The sequence below is a fragment of the Oryzias latipes genome, chromosome 24, assembly GCF_053564925.1.
Source record: "Oryzias latipes strain Hd-rR chromosome 24, Olatipes_Hd-rR_3.1".
Classification (NCBI taxonomy): Eukaryota; Metazoa; Chordata; class Actinopteri; order Beloniformes; family Adrianichthyidae; genus Oryzias; species Oryzias latipes.
In genome coordinates, this window is record NC_136260.1 from 5884303 (window position 1) to 5902964 (window position 18662).

General features: G+C 43.6%; 1 protein-coding gene and 1 long non-coding RNA gene across 4 annotated transcripts in view; one reads left to right on the forward strand and one right to left on the reverse strand.

The window, feature by feature from the left end:
- Window positions 1-11520, forward strand: part of knl1 (kinetochore scaffold 1) — a 16026-nt gene extending 4506 nt beyond the window's left edge. For 2 of the 3 annotated variants that reach the window (XM_078942978.1, XM_078942979.1), the window contains exons 11-30: window positions 239-276; window positions 361-902; window positions 2482-2533; window positions 2735-5596; window positions 6241-6334; window positions 6412-6470; window positions 6544-6642; window positions 6720-6835; window positions 7691-7781; window positions 7867-7983; window positions 8057-8144; window positions 8221-8283; window positions 8358-8397; window positions 8860-8964; window positions 9064-9164; window positions 9238-9303; window positions 9384-9493; window positions 10553-10674; window positions 10753-10878; window positions 10984-11520. In XM_078942978.1, coding sequence (XP_078799104.1) covers window positions 239-276; window positions 361-902; window positions 2482-2533; window positions 2735-5596; window positions 6241-6334; window positions 6412-6470; window positions 6544-6642; window positions 6720-6835; window positions 7691-7781; window positions 7867-7983; window positions 8057-8144; window positions 8221-8283; window positions 8358-8397; window positions 8860-8964; window positions 9064-9164; window positions 9238-9303; window positions 9384-9493; window positions 10553-10674; window positions 10753-10878; window positions 10984-11080 — 4988 coding nt within the window. In that variant the 3' untranslated portion in view covers window positions 11081-11520. The remainder of the gene's footprint in view (window positions 1-238; window positions 277-360; window positions 903-2481; window positions 2534-2734; window positions 5597-6240; window positions 6335-6411; window positions 6471-6543; window positions 6643-6719; window positions 6836-7690; window positions 7782-7866; window positions 7984-8056; window positions 8145-8220; window positions 8284-8357; window positions 8398-8859; window positions 8965-9063; window positions 9165-9237; window positions 9304-9383; window positions 9494-10552; window positions 10675-10752; window positions 10879-10983) is intronic. The other variant, XM_011492027.4, reaches the window with a different exon arrangement.
- A 1816-nt stretch (window positions 11521-13336) lies between these two features.
- On the reverse strand, window positions 13337-17499 carry LOC144990217 (uncharacterized). Its single transcript, XR_013654226.1, has 2 exons — window positions 17169-17499; window positions 13337-13630 (listed from the first exon to the last, which is right to left on the reverse strand). It is a non-coding gene; the product is annotated as an uncharacterized LOC144990217 (long non-coding RNA).
- Between the last annotated feature and the right edge of the window lie 1163 nt (window positions 17500-18662).

Consider the following 18662-nt stretch of genomic DNA (forward strand, 5'->3'; position numbering starts at 1 on the left):
TTTGATTAAAGATCTGCTTCACATGGAGGTTAGAACACAAGATCAGAAATTGTATTTACCAGTTTCTATGGGTGGCATCATACCCGCTTGTTCTCTCATACAGTCAATCAAATTATTGAGCTGCATTATGGGAAATGTAGGATCATTGGTTTAAGTCAGAAACTTTAGATCTTTGTTTGAAATCATTTGTTTTCTACTCATCATCTAATGTTTTTAACAATCTTCTTTCCACATTCAGACATGAACTCTGCAGGTCCTCTGCACCCAAACCCCAGTGTAAGTTTTCCTCTGAGTGAAGCACTGTAGTTGGCATCTATGGGAGGGTTTGTTTTTCAGCACTTGGTGTGTTTCTGTTCTCAGGTCAGCTCTGTTGCCAAAGGCGAGAAGACAGTAACGCTTCCTGTGGAGAACGACTTCATGGACATAACTCGCAGTCACACAGTCGACGCTTCCAGTGGTTTTTCAGCTAAAATATTAACCGGATCGTCTGACCCATCACCCAAAAAGGTTCAGTCCAAATCCAGTGACCCCAGCTTGTGTATCCGCGAAGGAAGCTGGTCAATGAACAGAAGCTCCACGGAGCCCGGCGGAGACGATCCTGAGGGCGACGTCAGCATGGAGATGACTGAGGTTCAAACGGGACGCATTGAAGGACTTTCCGACTCGCAAGATCCTCTTCAGTTTCTCATTTCGTCCCGAGAGGAAGTTTTCCCGCTCAGCAGAAGTCAGGATAAAGCAGACGCGGCTTCAGGACAGGCGAACATCAGAGGATCGTCCAGCAGTCAAGGTAAAGCAGCTGCTCCACCTGAGAATGTTGCTGCTGACGAGATGACGGCAACGATGGTTCCACTAAATGACCTGAGATCATCAAAGTCGCTTCCAAATAACCAGCCTGACATCACAGGAAAAGTAAACCTCCCCCAAACTCAGACACATCCGTCTAAAGTCTTTGGTTATAAATTCAGATTTAAGTCTAAACTTTGGAACCCTAAAGTGAAACGTGGGTGAAACTTGAGAAACAACGTTAGTTTAAAACTAACGAGAAAAATGAGTGGAAATTTTAAGACCAAATAATCAGAAAGTAATTGGAAAGTTGCTCACTTTACCATTAAAAGCAATATTAGAATGATAACTTATGCTACTTTCACACTGAACACAATTCCCGTCAGCTGTCTCTGACTTTGACACACGTCACATTTGCTGCTCGTCTGCATATGTGTTCATAAACTTGATGCTTGTGCATGTGGGAGGAGCTACTGTAAATGTTTTTGGCAGTTGAAGCATCAACTGTTCATCTCTATATTCAGTAATAATCAAGATCATGTTTATTTATTTTAAAGAGCTCCAGCGTTCGTAATAAGCGGTTATATTTTTGTCCGAGACAACCAGATTTCACGGAGGACAACCAAAAATGAACCTGATGGTTGTCCGTGTGACAACCTGGTCTTTTATTCAACATTTTGGTATTTTTCGACTTTTTTTCAAAGTTTTTGGGAAGCCGACGTCCAACTTTTTAAGATAAAACCGAGTGTACGATGTCACGTGACGTCTGAACAAACCGAGTACGCCTGAAGACATCGCAAAATGACAACATTGCACCTGCATGTCTGGTTTAAAAGATCAGGGATATTAGTCTTTACTGCTACTGCAGCGCACAATGTGAACATGATATCAGTTATATATGGGTTTATTTGAAATGGATGTTATATCATATTATAACTTTTCATCACATATAAATATTGCCGTACTTTATATTTGGAATGCTGTACTAGTCCCAGTCGAAACCTACTCAGATGTCAGTACTTACATCTTTATTTCTTCTATACATCTAATATCAACTGCCTCTTATGATGGACATTTAAAACACTCTTTAAATACTAAAAACAAACATTTTACTAAACATTGAAGCATCTGGTTACACAAAGTATTGCTATGTAAATCAAATACTGTTACGGTCAAATGAAAATACTTTATCTTACCCTATAATATATCAGAAAATTAATTACATTAACCAACACTGTAACCTAATGAGTATTTGAATATTGGTATCGAAGGACAACCAACTATTACTTTTTCCCTTATTTCTAATGCTGAACTCTATAAAAGCATCGGTAATCAATTTGATTATTTTCTCGAATGATCACGTCATCAACACTTCATGGGCTAAAGCTGAGCCTCTGCTTGGGTGACTAATTCCTAAATGTTTGTACTCAGAAAGGGCTGGTGATGTTTTAACGGCTGAAGCTGTTGTACAAGGGTTTCAGAGTCCTTTGGGTCTGGACTACAATCTGGAAAAAAGCATTTAAATATTCTTATGAATGCTAGCTGACCCCCACAGCTTTAGCTATATTAATAATCCATTAATGAGTGTTGGAAAAATGTAAAGCAGTGATGCCATAAACGTTTCTGTTTTGGGTTAGTTTGGTGCATAACTTCCTCTACATCGTTGTGAAACATTCTCATGTCTGGATTTATGTGTTTAGGTGTGGAAACTTCTTTGAAACCTTCCATAAAATCTTCACAAAGATGTCAGGTAAGATCAATTTCCTCAATGTTACATGAAGGGTTTTAGCTGCTGCATCCATAAACAATTTTGCAAAATATCTGTAAAAGGTAGGAATTAAAACTGTCTCCTGCAGATGTTTGTACAGCTGTTTGAAAGATTCAAAATTTTTTCATGTTTTAATGTGTTGGAACTTCTCTAAACGAAATGTTCTTCTGTTTGTTTTTTCAGACCAGGTTTGGTTTGAACAATGAAGAGAAAACGGTACAGTTTACCGCGGATGATGACTGCATGGACATCACACAGAGCTTCACAGCAAACATCAACTGTAAAAGTTCACCGCAGTTGTTCTCAAATGTAGACCTGAATAGACATGACGAAAAAACTGTGATGGTTATTCGGACTGATGCTGCAATGGACCAGACCAAGAGTCGCACCGTCAACACTGCGTCTGGTTTTCAACCAACGTACCTCAAAAACATTGAGGCGTTGCCCTCTAATGGAGAGAAAACCGTGAGGTTCAGTGCTAACGATGCAGGAATGGACGTAACCAAGAGTCACACCGTCAACATTGCCTCTGGTTTTCAGCCAACGTACCTCAAAAACATTGAGGCGTTGCCCTCTAATGGAGAGAAAACCGTGAGGTTCAGTGCTAACGATGCAGGAATGGACGTAACCAAGAGTCACACCGTCAACATTGCCTCTGGTTTTCAACCAACGTACCTCAAAAACATTGAGGCGTTGCCCTCTAATGGAGAGAAAACCGTGAGGTTCAGTGCTAACGATGCAGGAATGGACGTAACCAAGAGTCACACCGTCAACATTGCCTCTGGTTTTCAGCCAACGTACCTCAAAAACATTGAGGCGTTGCCCTCTAATGGAGAGAAAACCGTGAGGTTCAGTGCTAACGATGCAGGAATGGACGTAACCAAGAGTCACACCGTCAACATTGCCTCTGGTTTTCAACCAACGTACCTCAAAAACATTGAGGCGTTGCCCTCTAATGGAGAGAAAACCGTGAGGTTCAGTGCTAACGATGCAGGAATGGACGTAACCAAGAGTCACACCGTCAACATTGCCTCTGGTTTTCAACCAACGTACCTCAAAAACATTGAGGCGTTGCCCTCTAATGGAGAGAAAACCGTGAGGTTCAGTGCTAACGATGCAGGAATGGACGTAACCAAGAGTCACACCGTCAACATCGATGCAGATTTAAGGCTTGCTCAGCTACAGGGGGTGGGTTCATTGCCCACAAACACAGACAAAACCCAAATGTATGATATGAAGGAATCTGCAATGGACGTGACCAAAGGTCATGCTATCAATATCGCTGCCAATCTAAAAGTCTTTTCACAACCAGCACTTGATGTTTTTGAAGAGGAAAAACCCATCAGGTCCACCACAATCAATGAAGCCGTAAATGAGATGCAGAGTTGCACTCAAGTTATTCCTGCAAATTTTGAGCAAAAGTTCCATCAAACTAAAGATGTGTCACCTTCTAAAGAAGACAAAACAGTCAGGTTCACCTTATCTGATGCGACCATGGACGTGACGAAATGTCACACCGTCTACATTGACGCAGATTTAGATGCAATACAGCAACCGGATGTAGATTTTCTACACATAAAGAAGGAGAAACCTGTGAGTTTCACAGCAGATAATACAACCATGGATGTAACAAAGAACCACAGTGTACTCATCGCTACAGACATTCATGTTCTTCCACCTCCAGCTCATTCTGACAAGACCGAGTCCTTCAGGTCTATCACAACAGATGAAGCGATAAATGGGACAAAAAGTTGCACTGCAAACATTTTTCCTCCTCTTGAACCACTATCTGTCCAGAGTATGGACGCTCTCCTGACAAGTGGAAAGAAAACCCCCTCCAGGGACACTGCTATGGACAAGACTCAGACTCTTTCTGCAAATATTGATAGTAATTTGGTGTTACAGCCAGACACGGCTCTCTCTCTCCATGCATGGAAACCAGATCTTGGTTTAGAGGAGTCGAACAAATCCATGTCACGGGCCTCCGTTCCTGTGGACCATCAGAAAACAAACACTATGAATCCTCTTGAGACCCTAGAACCAAATAGCTGTCCATCTGACCAAAAACCTGAGCCGTTGCCTGATAAAACCACACCCAACTGTCCACAAATCTTTGAAGGTTGGGACATTTGTGGGGATCAAACTTACAGTATTGAGGGAAGAAATTCTGCTGAGATTCAGACTCGAGACCACAAGGTGTCATCAGACAACAAAGAAATGCTGAGATCCTGCAACACCAAGATCTCAAATTCCCCAGATCACGTCACTTCAGGCCAAGCTGATCTTACGAAAGAACCTGAACCAGCAACTGTAGGTTCTATTGCGTCACTGGAGCCAGAGAGCCCATCTGTGGACCAAAATGGAACGTTAAAGTCACGAAAATCCAGACGAAAGAGTTTAGCTGACCTACAGACAAAAGTCAGACGTTTGAGCCACTTGATCAACGCAGCTCCTGATGTGGTTGCCATGGAGATGTGCACGGCACCGTTGCCCCAGACCGAGCACGACGTTTACAAGAACGCGTCGGATAAAAATGCGTCTGCATCAGACGAGCAGCTCCAAGTGGCTTCAAACGCGGAAGCCAAAGCTCAAGATCTTTGTCACCAGGAGGGAGAACAGCCTGTTGCCATAGCAACTGCAGATGCAATTCCTTTCAAGTGTAAGACTAAGCAGCTGATATCAAGACTCTCTGTGGGGGGGTTCAAACCCAAACTCCCACACAGACGATGCCCCGAAGACCCAAACAAGGTGGTTTCTGCTGGAGAAGCCACAAAAAGTACCAGCGAGCTGAACAATCCCGAAGAGGACATCAGCAACATTTATGACGAAGAGCTGGACAGCTGTGAGGACATGTCTGAAATCCTAGACACCAGGAGCCCTGACAGGATCACGGAGGAGAGGAGTCCAACTGAGGAGTTCCTAGCTGACCCTCTGGAAAACGACGCTTTCATGATGGAACAGCCAGGCCAGAAGAGACCCCTGACGGAAAACCCAGATGAACGGGAGGACGAGAAGCGGCTGAAAGTCTCCTCAGAGTTTGAGCTGGTAGGTCCAGTTAGAACTTTTTTTTACAGTTGGTGTTTTATGGACTTTATTGAAAAAATGATTTTTTTTGAAAAGGTTTTTAGCTCCTTTATATTTTGATTTTATGTTGCTCAAGCTTCTTCTGGCTATCTGCAGGACTTTTTAATTTTACTCATTTATTGACTATTTTGTCGAGCTACTGGTTATTTCCTTAATCCTGTGTCGTACTCGAGCAATGTTCTTCTGGCCTTTAAAGTTAATTTGGCTTTTGTTTTTGTCTTTTGGTTTGTTCCTTTTGGGCAGCAGGAGTTGAAAGTAGCCACAAGACTAAAGAAACAGGAGAAACAGAGAGTGGGTCAAAGAAATCAGGAAACACAAGAAAGTGTTTTATTTTGAAAATAAAGCTTAGATTTCTGAGTAAAAGGCTAGGAGTGAGGGAAATATGCTTTTATTTGTGACAAACTGCATGTTTAGTGTTTGATTTCAGTCTCATGATTGCAGGCAGACCTTCATAATGTCACATAAATCCTGTTTCTTCTGGATTGAACTTTGAAGAAAAAGAATATTTCTAGAACATTAAGGAACAAATGTATTTTCCTGGAACATGTTGTAAATGATCGTTGGTGAATATTTCTTGAGCGAGCGTCTTTGTTTAAACTCTGCAGATGTCAGAGGTTGGTGAGCAGGACGTGAGCAGGACTCGAACCGCCACACAGACCAGCGATTCCTCCAGCAGATGCGAAGCTGCGTTTGATTCAAGTAAAGCACGTTTGCCGGGTGAACGCAGCTGCAGCTGCAGCTTTGCTGGCTTTGACCATCATTTCGTCTCCTCACAGCCATCAAGAACAGCCTGTTTGAATCCCAGCTGGAAGACTCCAGCAGTGACGCTCAGAGGGTGCGCCGTCCCGCCGGAGATTCTCCATCGCCGTTGTTCTGCATCTAACCTCCTTTTTGGTTTTGGTTTCCAGAAACTTGAAGACGGTACGATCACGGTCTCAGAGTTCCTCAAACTCTTCAACATCGACTTTGTCATCCACAATCCTCGACAAAGCGTCCTTCCGTCCAGAGTGGGTTCTGTGTTCCTCTAACGTTCCCTTTTAGAAGAGCAGATGAGATCTGCAGCTCTGACTTCTGCTTTCCGCAGCTTCTGTCAGAGGCGGAGGCGACGACCATGGACTGTTTGAAGAACCGACACATCAGCCGACCCAAACAGAAGGTTTATGAGGCAGACGTCCAGAACCTCAGCCAGGAGGTCCAACGGTGGGTTCCCCTTCATCACCAGAGATGTCGCTCTCTGACACACTCGTCGACCAGTCACACGATAACCGTGAATGAATTTGACTGGAAAAAGCTGCTTTTATATCAGCTTTGCACCGTTTGTAATGGAAAGTGCTGCATAACAGCACAAAGCTGCTTCTCTCCACTTCAGAATCCACCTTAGTTGTGTTTAGAGTTGCTGTAGTCTAAACCAGCAGACACTCAAAGTCCCATCATGCAGTTCAGTTGCTGCGGGACACTTGAAACATTCACCAAACACTGAAGAGTTTTCAGAAGAAACAAATAGGAAAAGTTTTCTCCAGAAACCACAAGGGGCCAGATAGACCCGTCCCCAGCAAGTTCTCATGGGAAATGTAGTTCAGTCTGAGAAAACCTTCATTGATATCATTTAAAACCGACGCTTCTTTTCAGTGTTTAAACATTGCAGCAGAACAAAAACAACATTCTTTCTCTTCTGCTGCATCCCAGGCTTCAAAATGATCGAACTCTCCAAACTATGGAATCATTCATGTCTTTTCCTGCTGTTGGGATCAAATGTGGAATAAGTGTCAACATGTTCATTATGGTATTGGAGGCGATAATTCTTCTGATTGCTCAGAAATGTTCTTTTCTTCATTGTTAGACTGATGTAGTTCCCTCTTATCAGGTTAAAAGTAACAGTTGCAAGTCTGTTATTATAAAAACTGCCACAATGCCAATACTTCCATTTTTTTACATTTATTAGGGTTAAATTTTAAATATATTCATTTGTTCATTAAAACTGACACCTAACTGAATTTTAGATCTCATGTAAATTCCTGCGAACATTTAAAAACAGGAAGATTTGAATGTTTTCAGGCTCCAAGGCCGGATGTGGGACCTGCAGAAACCTCTGAGCAGAGTCAACGCGGCGCTGTGGCAGGAGATCCGACTCCTCTCTGAGAAGGAGGTGCTGAAGCAAAGCCTCCGCCTGCTTTACCTCATGCAGCTGGAGGCCGGTTGGTCCAGTGACCTTCTCCTCTTTCCATCTGCAGCTCAAAGCGTTCGGTGCTCAGCTGAAGGCCAGGTGCAACCTCTACAGAAAACAGAGCAAAGTTCAGTCGCACCACATGAAGGAGGTTCTGTACACCAACCTCATGAGCGCTCATCTGGTACCAGCACACTCTGTGACATCACAAGGCCGCTCCTGTTCTGCTTTGTAACCTAAATGCGGTCCTTTCCCAGGAGGAGCAGCAGACACTCAGAGGAAGACTGGAGCAAGCCGACCAGATGATCAGGAGTCTGGACGGCTGCATCGCTGAGCTGGAAGCAGGTGAAGACCCAGACGGTGAGGAAACGGAACCGGAGGGAGCAGAACAAACACAATGACGGTTTTCTTTGTCTTCTAGAACTCGCTGAAGTGGAGGACGCCGGTTCTGAAGACAAACCAAGCCTGAAGTCGTTGCAGGAAGGTAAGCAGATGCAGCTTCACTGATCAGATGTTTGGCTTCTGAGTTTGAGCTCACAGCCTTTTTGTTTTCTTCAGCCGTGGAAAAGGTGACGAAGGCGTTGGCCAACGGCGAGAGGTGAGTTCAGCCCGTTCCAGACGTCCATCTCATCTGATTCCTTCAGAGAAAAGCAGGATAATCGGTTATGACAAATGAGATGACCTGCTGTAGCTGATTCCATGGAGAGCTGAAACTTCTGTGTTTTTCCCTGTTAGTAAAACTACATTGCCAAGGCAACCACCAACAGAGAACATCGCAATTTCTTTTATTCTGGAAACTTATTTGGTTTCATTTTAGCAAAGTTAGCGATTGTAGCGACAGCCGTCCACACCGCCATTTTCCTCCAAAACGTTGAACATTTCAAAGATGTTTGGATGTTTTTATTCTAACTCTGACTCAGCCTGAAGAAAATACGCTAAATCATCAGACGACAACGGGTTTGATTAGGGTTTGCTAATGATCCTGTTTCAGTTATGGGATGTCTGTCGGCGTGTCAACGCCCTCATCTGGGATCGTTTGGGAAATTCTGTTTGTTTTTAGGCAACAGGCTGAGCTGGAAACGCAGAAGCAGCAGAATTTGAACCAAGTCAAGAAGCTGAAGGAGGAAACGGGGAAGCTGCAGACCCACATGGACACGCTCGACACGTCAGTGCCGCCCGCCCCCACCAGCCTTCACTTCTGCCCTGTTGAGGGTTTTTCAGATGAACACTTTTGGTTTACGCTGTTGTCTGTCTGTAACGTCAGAGTGAACGAATGGAGGCTAAAGGAGCACAGCCAGAACGCCAGCCTCTACAGTTTCCTTCACGACACCGTCTTCCTGCAGCTGGTCTTCCCCGACTCCGATGGTACGAGTTTCTGTGGCCTCAGAGGTCCTCATCATCCCGGTTCCTCCACAAACGTGTGGTTGTGTTTCTACAGGAAGTGGTCCTGAGGCGGTGGCAGAGCAGAGACTGACCGACATCGTCTTCAGCCTCCATCTGGATGGTAGGAGAACCAAACGCTTTCTGCTCCTTCCACGCCAGCGCTGTGCTGTTTTACGCTCCTGACGACACTTTTTCATCCAGGTGAGAGGTCGCATGACCACGCCCGCCTCGTTCACACACTGGTGTCGCAGTTTGTGGCTGGAGAGTCGGCCTGGGTGGAGAAATACCCGACGAGGGGGGACGTCCCAAAGGTAAGCAGGACCGGGGCTCCTGGCTGGGACTAGATACCAGAACTCTGGCAGCTCGGTACCGGTACCGATGTATGCGGAGTTATTCATTCTATTCCATTTTGCTGTACAACTATAGGCAAACATTTGCCTGTCCAGTGATTGTGGGTGGGGTCATGGCTGTGAGAGTGGGCGGGGCTTCAGTCAAAATGCTGAAGGCGAAGCGAGTGACAGCTCCGCTGTACTTCACAGCAAAAGATTCAAATCCATTGACCGGATGGGTCCAAAAAAGTTGTCATGGCGATGAGCGGTGACATCCGTGTGAAAACAGAGATGCAGACCTTCAAGAAAGAAGGAAATCAAGCCGTCACGCTGCTCCATCACACTCGAGTGTTACTAGAAAACAAATGTGGGTGGTGTTTCCCTTCTGAAGCACAGTTTAGGCACCGCCACCGTCTGGAAAGCGTTTGGCGTGGGAGAAAATCCAAACGGTGACCGTCCCTCCTCCTGGAACGACTAGAAAACCCTTTCATCTAAACTTTTCTAACAGACGTCTTTTAGAAGAGGACTTTTTTTTAAAATCTTTAGTGGAAAAACCAAGAGACTCCCAAAACTAGAAGATGTTTTACGCTTCTCCACCGAGCTGGAAGACGTCAAGATTTTTCAGTGATCAACTATATTTAAAACCATTTCAGCAAAGCGAGTCTAGATCTTTTTCTTCTAGAAAAAACACTCGACAGTTTTAATTTGAAATGAGAACCGTCGCCTTAAAAATGTATTTACTTCTGGAAACACACTTTTGTTTACTTTATGCTTATCATTCAACTTTTTTTTTTTTAAATACTTCATAGTTTTATTTTTTGAAGTAAAAACCAAATCCAACATGAGTTTGATGATGAGTCCTCACACGCCTCATCATGTGATGGGCAGATCTTTTGGCGTTTAAAGTTTCACAGCAACATGTGGGTTTTTTTCAGTTACAAACTCAAAGGTTTAACAGCATTCTTTTCACGTTCTGCCCTTTCAGCCTGGGCAGCTTCCTCTTACCGTCTGATTAATGGTTGCCGCCTGCTGTTTTTCCAGCTGCTCCACGACGTCAGCCTGGCGGTGAGTCGCTGCCGTTTGCTGGGGGAGGAGCTTCGTCTGCTGAAGATGTGGGGCGCCATGCGGCTCCACATCCTCAGCTTGACCTGCACGGACACGCGGTGAGACCTGCTCCTCCTCCTCCTCTGTTCACCTCCTGTCCTCAGCTAAACCTGACGTCTCTCCTGGAATGTCCCCAGAGTGCACCTGGTCTTCAGCAGCCTCAAAGCCTTCCTGAAGTTCAAGGTGGCGTTCTCCGTCAGCGTGGCGGGCCCCGTCTACCACCTGAAGGTGGAAAGCTTCCAAAGCCTCATCGGAGAAACCTCGTACGTACGACAGAAATATCAACGGTGTTCTTTTCTTCTGCTCCTGATTCACAAGGAGTGGAATAAAGAAATACTCAGGAATGCAGCTGTTACTTTCCTCTGCAGGATCCAGCAGATCCAGGACGTGGTGGCGTCCTTCACTCCATCCAGGAACCTGCTGACAAAGATCTGCAGAAAGATCCACCAAACGCTGCTCTGCTGAGGAAACAGCTGCTCGGCCTCTTCTGGCTGTAATATGTTCAATATGTGACGAATTCTACAACAGAACTAACATGTTGATCCGTTCATGGTCTAAATAATTGGGTTGTGGTTTTAAAGCGTTAAATCATCTGTCAAAAGGAAATTAAATCAACTTTCTAACGTGGATTATTTGGAGAGAAAAACGCTTGAAGGCAGATGTCCTTTGTTTTGTGGAAATAACGTGCAGTTTATAGTAAATTCATCTGAGAATTCTCTGTAAAAGTTTTTTAGTCCTTCAAGTATTTCAAATTAATTCAGTTAAAACAGGAATGCTGTGATGCAGTTCACAAAGTCACCACTAGATGGCGGCATCAGACCACTGACTGTTAGCAGCTGTTTGAAGCATGTCTGAATGTACATATCTGTAAAAACACACCAAAGTTAATAAAATGCTTTTCAGTATTTATTGGCTCAGGTGTTTTTTCCCCCTTCTTCATTTAGCCAAACAGAAAACAGTTTTTCATTTAGTTTTCAAAGTAAACCTGTTCTTTCTCAGTCAGTGGAGTGAAATGGTTTTAATACCAAAGGCAGCTGTAAAAAAACTAGCTGTTAAAACTTCTGCAAACAGAGTTATGCAATGGAAAATATTTCAAATAGATAATATGCTAATGAAGTAGCTGAACAATCAGGCTTATATGGCCTATGTTAGTTTAAAAATGAAGCTAAAACATTTGAAGGTTCAGAACAAAATGTTAATTTAAACCAAATTCTGACTCGGCCTAAAGAAAATAGGCCGTATCAGTAGCAGGAAGTGCTGAACAACAGCAGGAAAGCTGAATAATTGTCATAGGGCTGAAAATCTGCAAAGTTATTTAGTGAATGACACATTTTCACACTGAAGATCACAGACGACCTTTCACCTTTAGTCTGAAAATCCTGAACTAGCTGCATTTAGAAAACTCACTGAAGGATTCGTTTATGTTTTGACTTCTGAGTCTAATTCTGAAAGGAATCAAGTTTATGTGGCATTTAAATGAAAAGATAAGCCATGATGACAAACAGATGATTAAAAAAATCTTTTTTTTTTTGGTAAACCTTTCAAAACACGACTTTTTTTTTTTTGGTTGCATGGTGGCGCAGTGGTTAGAGGTCTTGCTCCAGACTTGAACCTTTCCTGTTCAAGTCCTGGCTGGGGGACCTGAAGCAGAACACCAATGGGGGGCCATTCTGTGTGGAGTCTGCATGTTCTCCCCGTGCATGTGTGGGTTTTCTCCTCCCACCATAATAAAACATGCTCCTAAATTGTCCCTAGGTGTGAATGATGTGTGATTGATGGCCCTGCGATCCAGAAAATCTTCATCCTAAACTTTAACCAGTGTGAGTCAGAGATAATTATCTGGAGACAGAACAGTGCAGGTGAAGTTTTCCACATTCCTTGTGTTTCTGCCCTGTGTTAGTGATGGCGTCTCTTCGTTGTGAGGATGCACAGTCGTTTGTTCAGATCAGGAGTGAATGGGAGACATTCAGGAGGATCAGCAGCACTCAAGTTCCTCCAGAAACGGTTGTAAGAGACATGGCTGGTTTCAATGAACACTTCGTCAAAACAGACTAAAACACATCCTCAGCTCAGAGCATCATGACTCCATTGAGTTTCAGCCAGCTGCTCGTCTTGGATCAGGCTGAATGAGGAGGCGGGGCTTCCTTCAGAAGTACACAAACATAACTTGAATCCACATTAAAATATTTCTAACCAAGCATTTCAAGAAAAGGCATCAAAGGAAGGATGGAAAAAGGTCATCTGTGCTTTTATTTTGATGGGTCCTTGGAGCCAATCATCATCCAGCTGCTGCCCGGTAAACCCTTGTGCTATCTTGTGGGGTCCAGATGACCCCACTGCCTTGGAGGTACATTAACATTGAGAGTTGGGTCATCTAGACCCACTAGACAGTGCTCTGAACCTTTTTTCTTCAATGATTTGTGGTCTTCACTGGTGTCCATGGATTACATGAAATCTTTCCACCTTTATCCACCTTTGTCATGGTAGGAAAAACACATCAATGTAAGGGGGGGGGGGTCATCTGGACCCCATAGGATAGCACAAGGGTTAAACAATCACGAAGCAGGAAGTGCACTTTAAAAAAAACGAGTTTTGCATATCACATTCTGGAAAAATATTTTAAAAAATAAAGATTTGTATTCTTTAACATGACACCTTAACACTTTATTGCACAAGTTTCTTTGTAAAATAACACAAAATTCAGGCTCTAGTAAGGGGACATTTGTGTTCTTTTGGCTCAATCAATGTTCCTGTTTTATTGAAAGCAAAGATCAACAACGCTTTCTCCTCTCTGACAGTTTTATTGTGATTTAAGTGACATCAGCCGAAGCGTAACTCTATGAAACGGAGCGTTGGGCCTCCAGCGATCCGCTTCTAATCGGTTTATCCTGGGATCCACCAGCAGTCCGTCAGCCCGTCCGTGTTCTGCTCTGACAACATGAGGAGGAAGAGTTGAAGTAATGCAATTGGTCCCGGATGATGAGGAGCTGTGTGTTTGGGTCCAAACGGCACCGTCTGCAGAGAACATCAGGAGTCACAGGCTGGATTTGATTGTTCATAAATCTGCTGGTTACAGGCTGTTTTTCTGTCTCATAGGAACCATTTTCTCTTTTCTTAGCTGTAGAATGAGATCAATTGTGCATGAGCGGCTTGTAAGCGTTCATGTGGGTTTGTATAAAACTTTTATACGGCACTTTTAGGACTTTTGTAGCTAATAAAATCCAAACGATTTCCTGAGCCTTCGGAAGTAGTTTTTCTTCTGCAGTAAAAATAGTTTGAGATGTTGAACATTTAGAGCAGCCGTTCTGACCAGGGTGAGTGTGATGTCATCCAGACAAATGAAGTCAATCCAGCCGCCATTTTTTCACAATAGAAACGTGAGTCTGTGACGTCCTGCCACAGACCCCCCCACCTGCTCCCAACAGTAGCTAGGTTGGCTCTAGCAACCCGCATGACCCCGAAAGAGATTCAGCAGAATCAGAAAATGGATGGATGATGGATGAGTGGGTCTTTTTACTCTAAATAGTCTGGTTTCATTTTCACTGTAATGATCCATACCAGGGTTCACTTGCAAGTGAAAATAGACCTTGATGATCTGGACGAGTTGCTCTAACATTCAGAGAAAACCAGTCCAATCAACCGCAGAACAACCAACCAATACTATCAATACTAGTCATTCGGGGGGGAGGGGGGGGGGCTCAGCAGGTTTCGTGATGGTGGAGGGTCTCCAGCAGAGGTGTGCGGCTCCTCGTCTCTTCACAATTGTTGGACCCAAGCCCGTCCCCTCCCATCCCCTCCCACATTCCACTCCTCCTTTTCTATACTGTAGACCCTCTGTGAAGCTGGAAGGGGGGGGGGGGGGGGGTATTGTTCAGAGGCATCAGAGGACATCTTAATTAGTTCCTCCCTGCAGGTAATTAGCTCTGATGGCATTTACTCCCATGGTGGGACAAATGAATGGGGGGAGGGTCACACAGTCCAGCCTTGTGTGACCCTCTGCTCATTCTTGGAAAAAAGACAATGGCTCCAGTTCTTCAAAATAGGCTCCTGGACAGTGGGGGTAGCAGCAGCTGTCACACGGGGTCCACCTTCAGGGATCAGAGGGTCTGGGGTTCTGTGACATCCCGTCTGTGAGAAAGCATTAAAGATGTATTCATGGACTTTTCTGTGAACCTGAAGTAAAAATAGGAATTTGTCACTTTTCACGTTACGTTGATCGGTTGTTCCTGGGTTTTGATTGATTTGATCTTCATCGTTTCAGTTTGTGGTCCAAACATCTGGTGACCTGGACATAGACACGCGGATGCCATAAACCAGCACATCTGTAACTATGGCTTAACCTTTGTGCTATCTTATGGGGTCCAGATGACCCCACCCTTATATTGACGTGTTCTCCCTACCATGACAAAGGTGGATAAAGTTGGAAAGATTTCATGTAATCCATGGACACCAGTGAAGATCACAAATCATTGAAGAAAAAAGGTTCAGAGCACTGTCTAGTGGGTCTAGATGACCCAACTCCCAATGTTAAAGTGCCTCCAAAGCAGTGGGGTCATCTGGACCCCACTGAACCACGATCTTCATCTTTTACCGGAGCTGCAGATGATGAAATAATACAAAGATTCATTCATTTTGAACAAATCGACTCTGGAAACTTGACAAACAAACAATAGAAATATAGTTTGATATAAGAATGTGCGTGCAACCTTCATTTCAACAGAGGATTTTTTTTATATAAAAGTGTGTCCAAAAATGACTGGGAGGAAGTTTACATCATAAGATCCCGCCTTCAGATTCTCTCTGAATTGATTTCACTTGTTTTGTTTCTACTGAATGAAAAAAGAATGTAGCTGTGAAAACAGACACAAAAACAGGTTTTGCATTTTACTGAGTTTTTTGGTATTTTTAGACGTCACTTCTCAGCAGTGCCTCTATTTTTGTGTATGGTGGTCCCTAGTGTATTGCAGGGGTTACAGTCCAAAAAATGATTCTAGATGCTTTAGGGCTGTAAACTCCTCACGATACTCTTCCTACGCTTTTTGGCCTATCCGGCCCCATGGAGGGTCAAGGTGAGTGCAGGTGTGTCTCGCCGCTTTAGAGGATGTCATGAGAATGGAACGTACCATTGTCTTGGGTAGGGATGGGTATCGTTAAGGTTTTAACGGTACTACTACTCTTATTGATACTGCTTATCGATCCGGTATTTTAACGATACTCTTATCGATACTTTTTGAGGACGAAAAATACATAAATAAATAACAAATTAAGAACATAAAGTGTTTTATTTCCTCATTATGCAACAATGGGTTTTTTAACAAAACATTTTACTTTATACATGAGAATGTTCCATCCAGACAGGATATTTATTTAATTATTTAATCTATTTTTATTCTTTATGAGCGTGATGTTTCCTTTGATCTTTTGTACATTTTCCACAACCTTGAATAGACTTTTCTGTCTGTCAAACATCAGAGTTAAGTTAAGTTAAGTTAAGTTAAGTTAAGTTAAGTTAAGTTAAGTTAAGTTAAGTGAGATGATGAAAACAAATTCACTTTGATGCAGACTCCTTTCTATTTATTTATTTTTCTTTAAATCCAGAAACCCAAAAAATTACATTAATTTTAAGGATGAGAACTATCATTAGTTATTATTTATTATTAAGTATTAGGAAGCAGCTGTTAGTTTGTTGCGGGTCAGGAATCATAAGCGGTGAGTCTAAGCCCCGCCTTTCTACCTGTTCGTTGTCAAAAGCTTACTATGTCATTCATTTAGACGGTCTTTTACAGATGGATGTCAACTCGACTCTTTTCTATTGATTTGAGAAACTGAAAAAAGAAACATTTTTTGTCTTGTTTACAATAATGGACATAGTTACTGTTCTTGTTAACTAGACTCGGTTACTTTTTGGATCAAGTAGTGTGTAAGTGTAAGTGTTTATTTTTATAAGTTCACGTTTAAATCACTGAGAAACGAATATATACAAATATTCTTCAATTTAGTCATTTATTTTCCTTTGGTTTAACTTTCTTCTTGTCTGCTGTAATGACACAACAGTTTGTAATATACTTTTTGCATATTGTGTTCTTTTTTATGTCATTTTTCTTAACTATTTTTGTTTTTAACCCTTTAACACTGGGAATGTCTCCGGCGACCTCTAAATAACGTACGCTAAACGCTCATTACAAATCGTAGATGTAAATGCTCACACAATCAGGCTGAAGCCGCTGACTCTGTTGCTGAGAAAAGTTGCTTTTCATATCAGGATTGCACTTTCCTCTGCAACAGAATCAACAGATTTTTGTCTATTGCGTAAACACTTCACTCCAGTAAAGTGTTGCATTTCAGCGCAGGGTTGTGTTTCGTAAACAGTTAAAGAGTTCCTGTAGTCAAAAACAAACAAACATGGAGCTAAAAAACAGATGATTGGCGACAGTTTAGTCGTCAGACAGAATTGCAGGTGAATACTTGTCTTCATTCTTCTGCAGCTGGACCAAACCATTGCGTGAATCAAAGCAGCTTCAAACCCAACCTTCAGGTCGGTTTGGATGCTTACATTAGACTCCTTTTCAAAGTCTGGTGGCGTTGCCGTCGCGCCGGAAAGTGCAGCTTTCCACCGTTATCAGCCGTTTTCCCACACGCCTCTATTTTGAACCAGTGTGGAGGATTTAGCGGCGTCTCCCGGACGAGTCCAGTGGCGGCTAAGAGTCCGACCATCTTGACCGACACCCTGAGTCCGCTAACACTGCCGCGGCAGCCACCTCGGATAAGTGCATTCCCCAAGAGCCCGACCCAAATCCCCGCTTGACCCTGACTGATAAACCAGGCTATGGATAGATGGAGGAAGGCCGTCCCTCCAGACTGACCCCAGAGGTTGATTCTTTTCTTACCAGTGAAGGAGTGACATCATCTTTCATGAAGCAAAGAGCTTCCTTCAGCGTATGGTTAAAGACCCACTCTAATGAAAAGGGGGTTTTAACATGTAAGAGGACACGGAGGTCAGTTATAAAAGAATTAAAGATCAAAATAGCTTTTCCGACTTCACCTATTTAAAAATAAAGATACTTTATTTATCCCTCAATGGGGAAATTCTTCTCCGCATTTTGACCCATCCCCTGGGGGGATGAGCCGTGCTCGGGGGGCGACAGCTGATTGGGGAGGGCAGGGATCGACCCACTAACCCTTGGGTTGTTGGACGTCCTGCTCTACCGCCTGAGCTAAACTGCCGCCCAAGCACTTAGCTTGGGGTTGTGAAGGGCTGTAAGCTAGAGGGAGAGAGAGTAAACAAAGGGATGTTGGGATATCAGTGGAGGCTTACTTCCACGTTAATGGTCCCGCCCACAACTCAGAGGTGAATTTCTAAAGAACTCCTAAAAACCACTTTCTAGAAAATGACACTGTTTTTTTGGTTTTAGCTAAAAACATCACATTCATAATTAAAAGACAGATGATTAGATCCAAAGATGATCGGAGTGGGATTTTAAAGGATCATGAAGGACGTTTTTGTCCTCATAAAACCAGGAAGATTGGCTGTGATTGCAGGGAAGCCTGTTCTCCATCACGTGCTTACAGACCATAATTGTTGGTGACTGCGATGGCCCTGCACCCCCGTGTCCTTGGAAGTGGAGAGGGGGGGTGGGTTTCCTGGGTGTCCCAGGAGCTGATAGGACTCATGGCAGAACCTCTTTATAGGTGATGTTCTCATGAGGCCCAGAGGAGGAAGCAGCTGCTGAGTTTCAGCTCCAGTCGTTTCAGAGAAAAAAACAAGTCTTTCAGAGTCATTTCTTATCGTTTCATCTCCTTCTTCTTTTTGCTACAGTTTCTTTGTGTATGAGGAGGGGACTCCAGTACAATGCCTCCGCTCGGTGGTCCCTCCTCTCTTATCGGGAGCTGCAGCTTGGCCGGATTGGAGAGGGAGTGGGCACAGAAATGGTGCTGGCCCAGCGGAGAGACGCCGGTTCCCCCTTTGGGCGCGCGCATTGTTTGGTCTGTATTTATTTCGATGTGAATCAGTCAGCAGAAGCATGGCGTCCTGTCCTTGTGCGGCGAC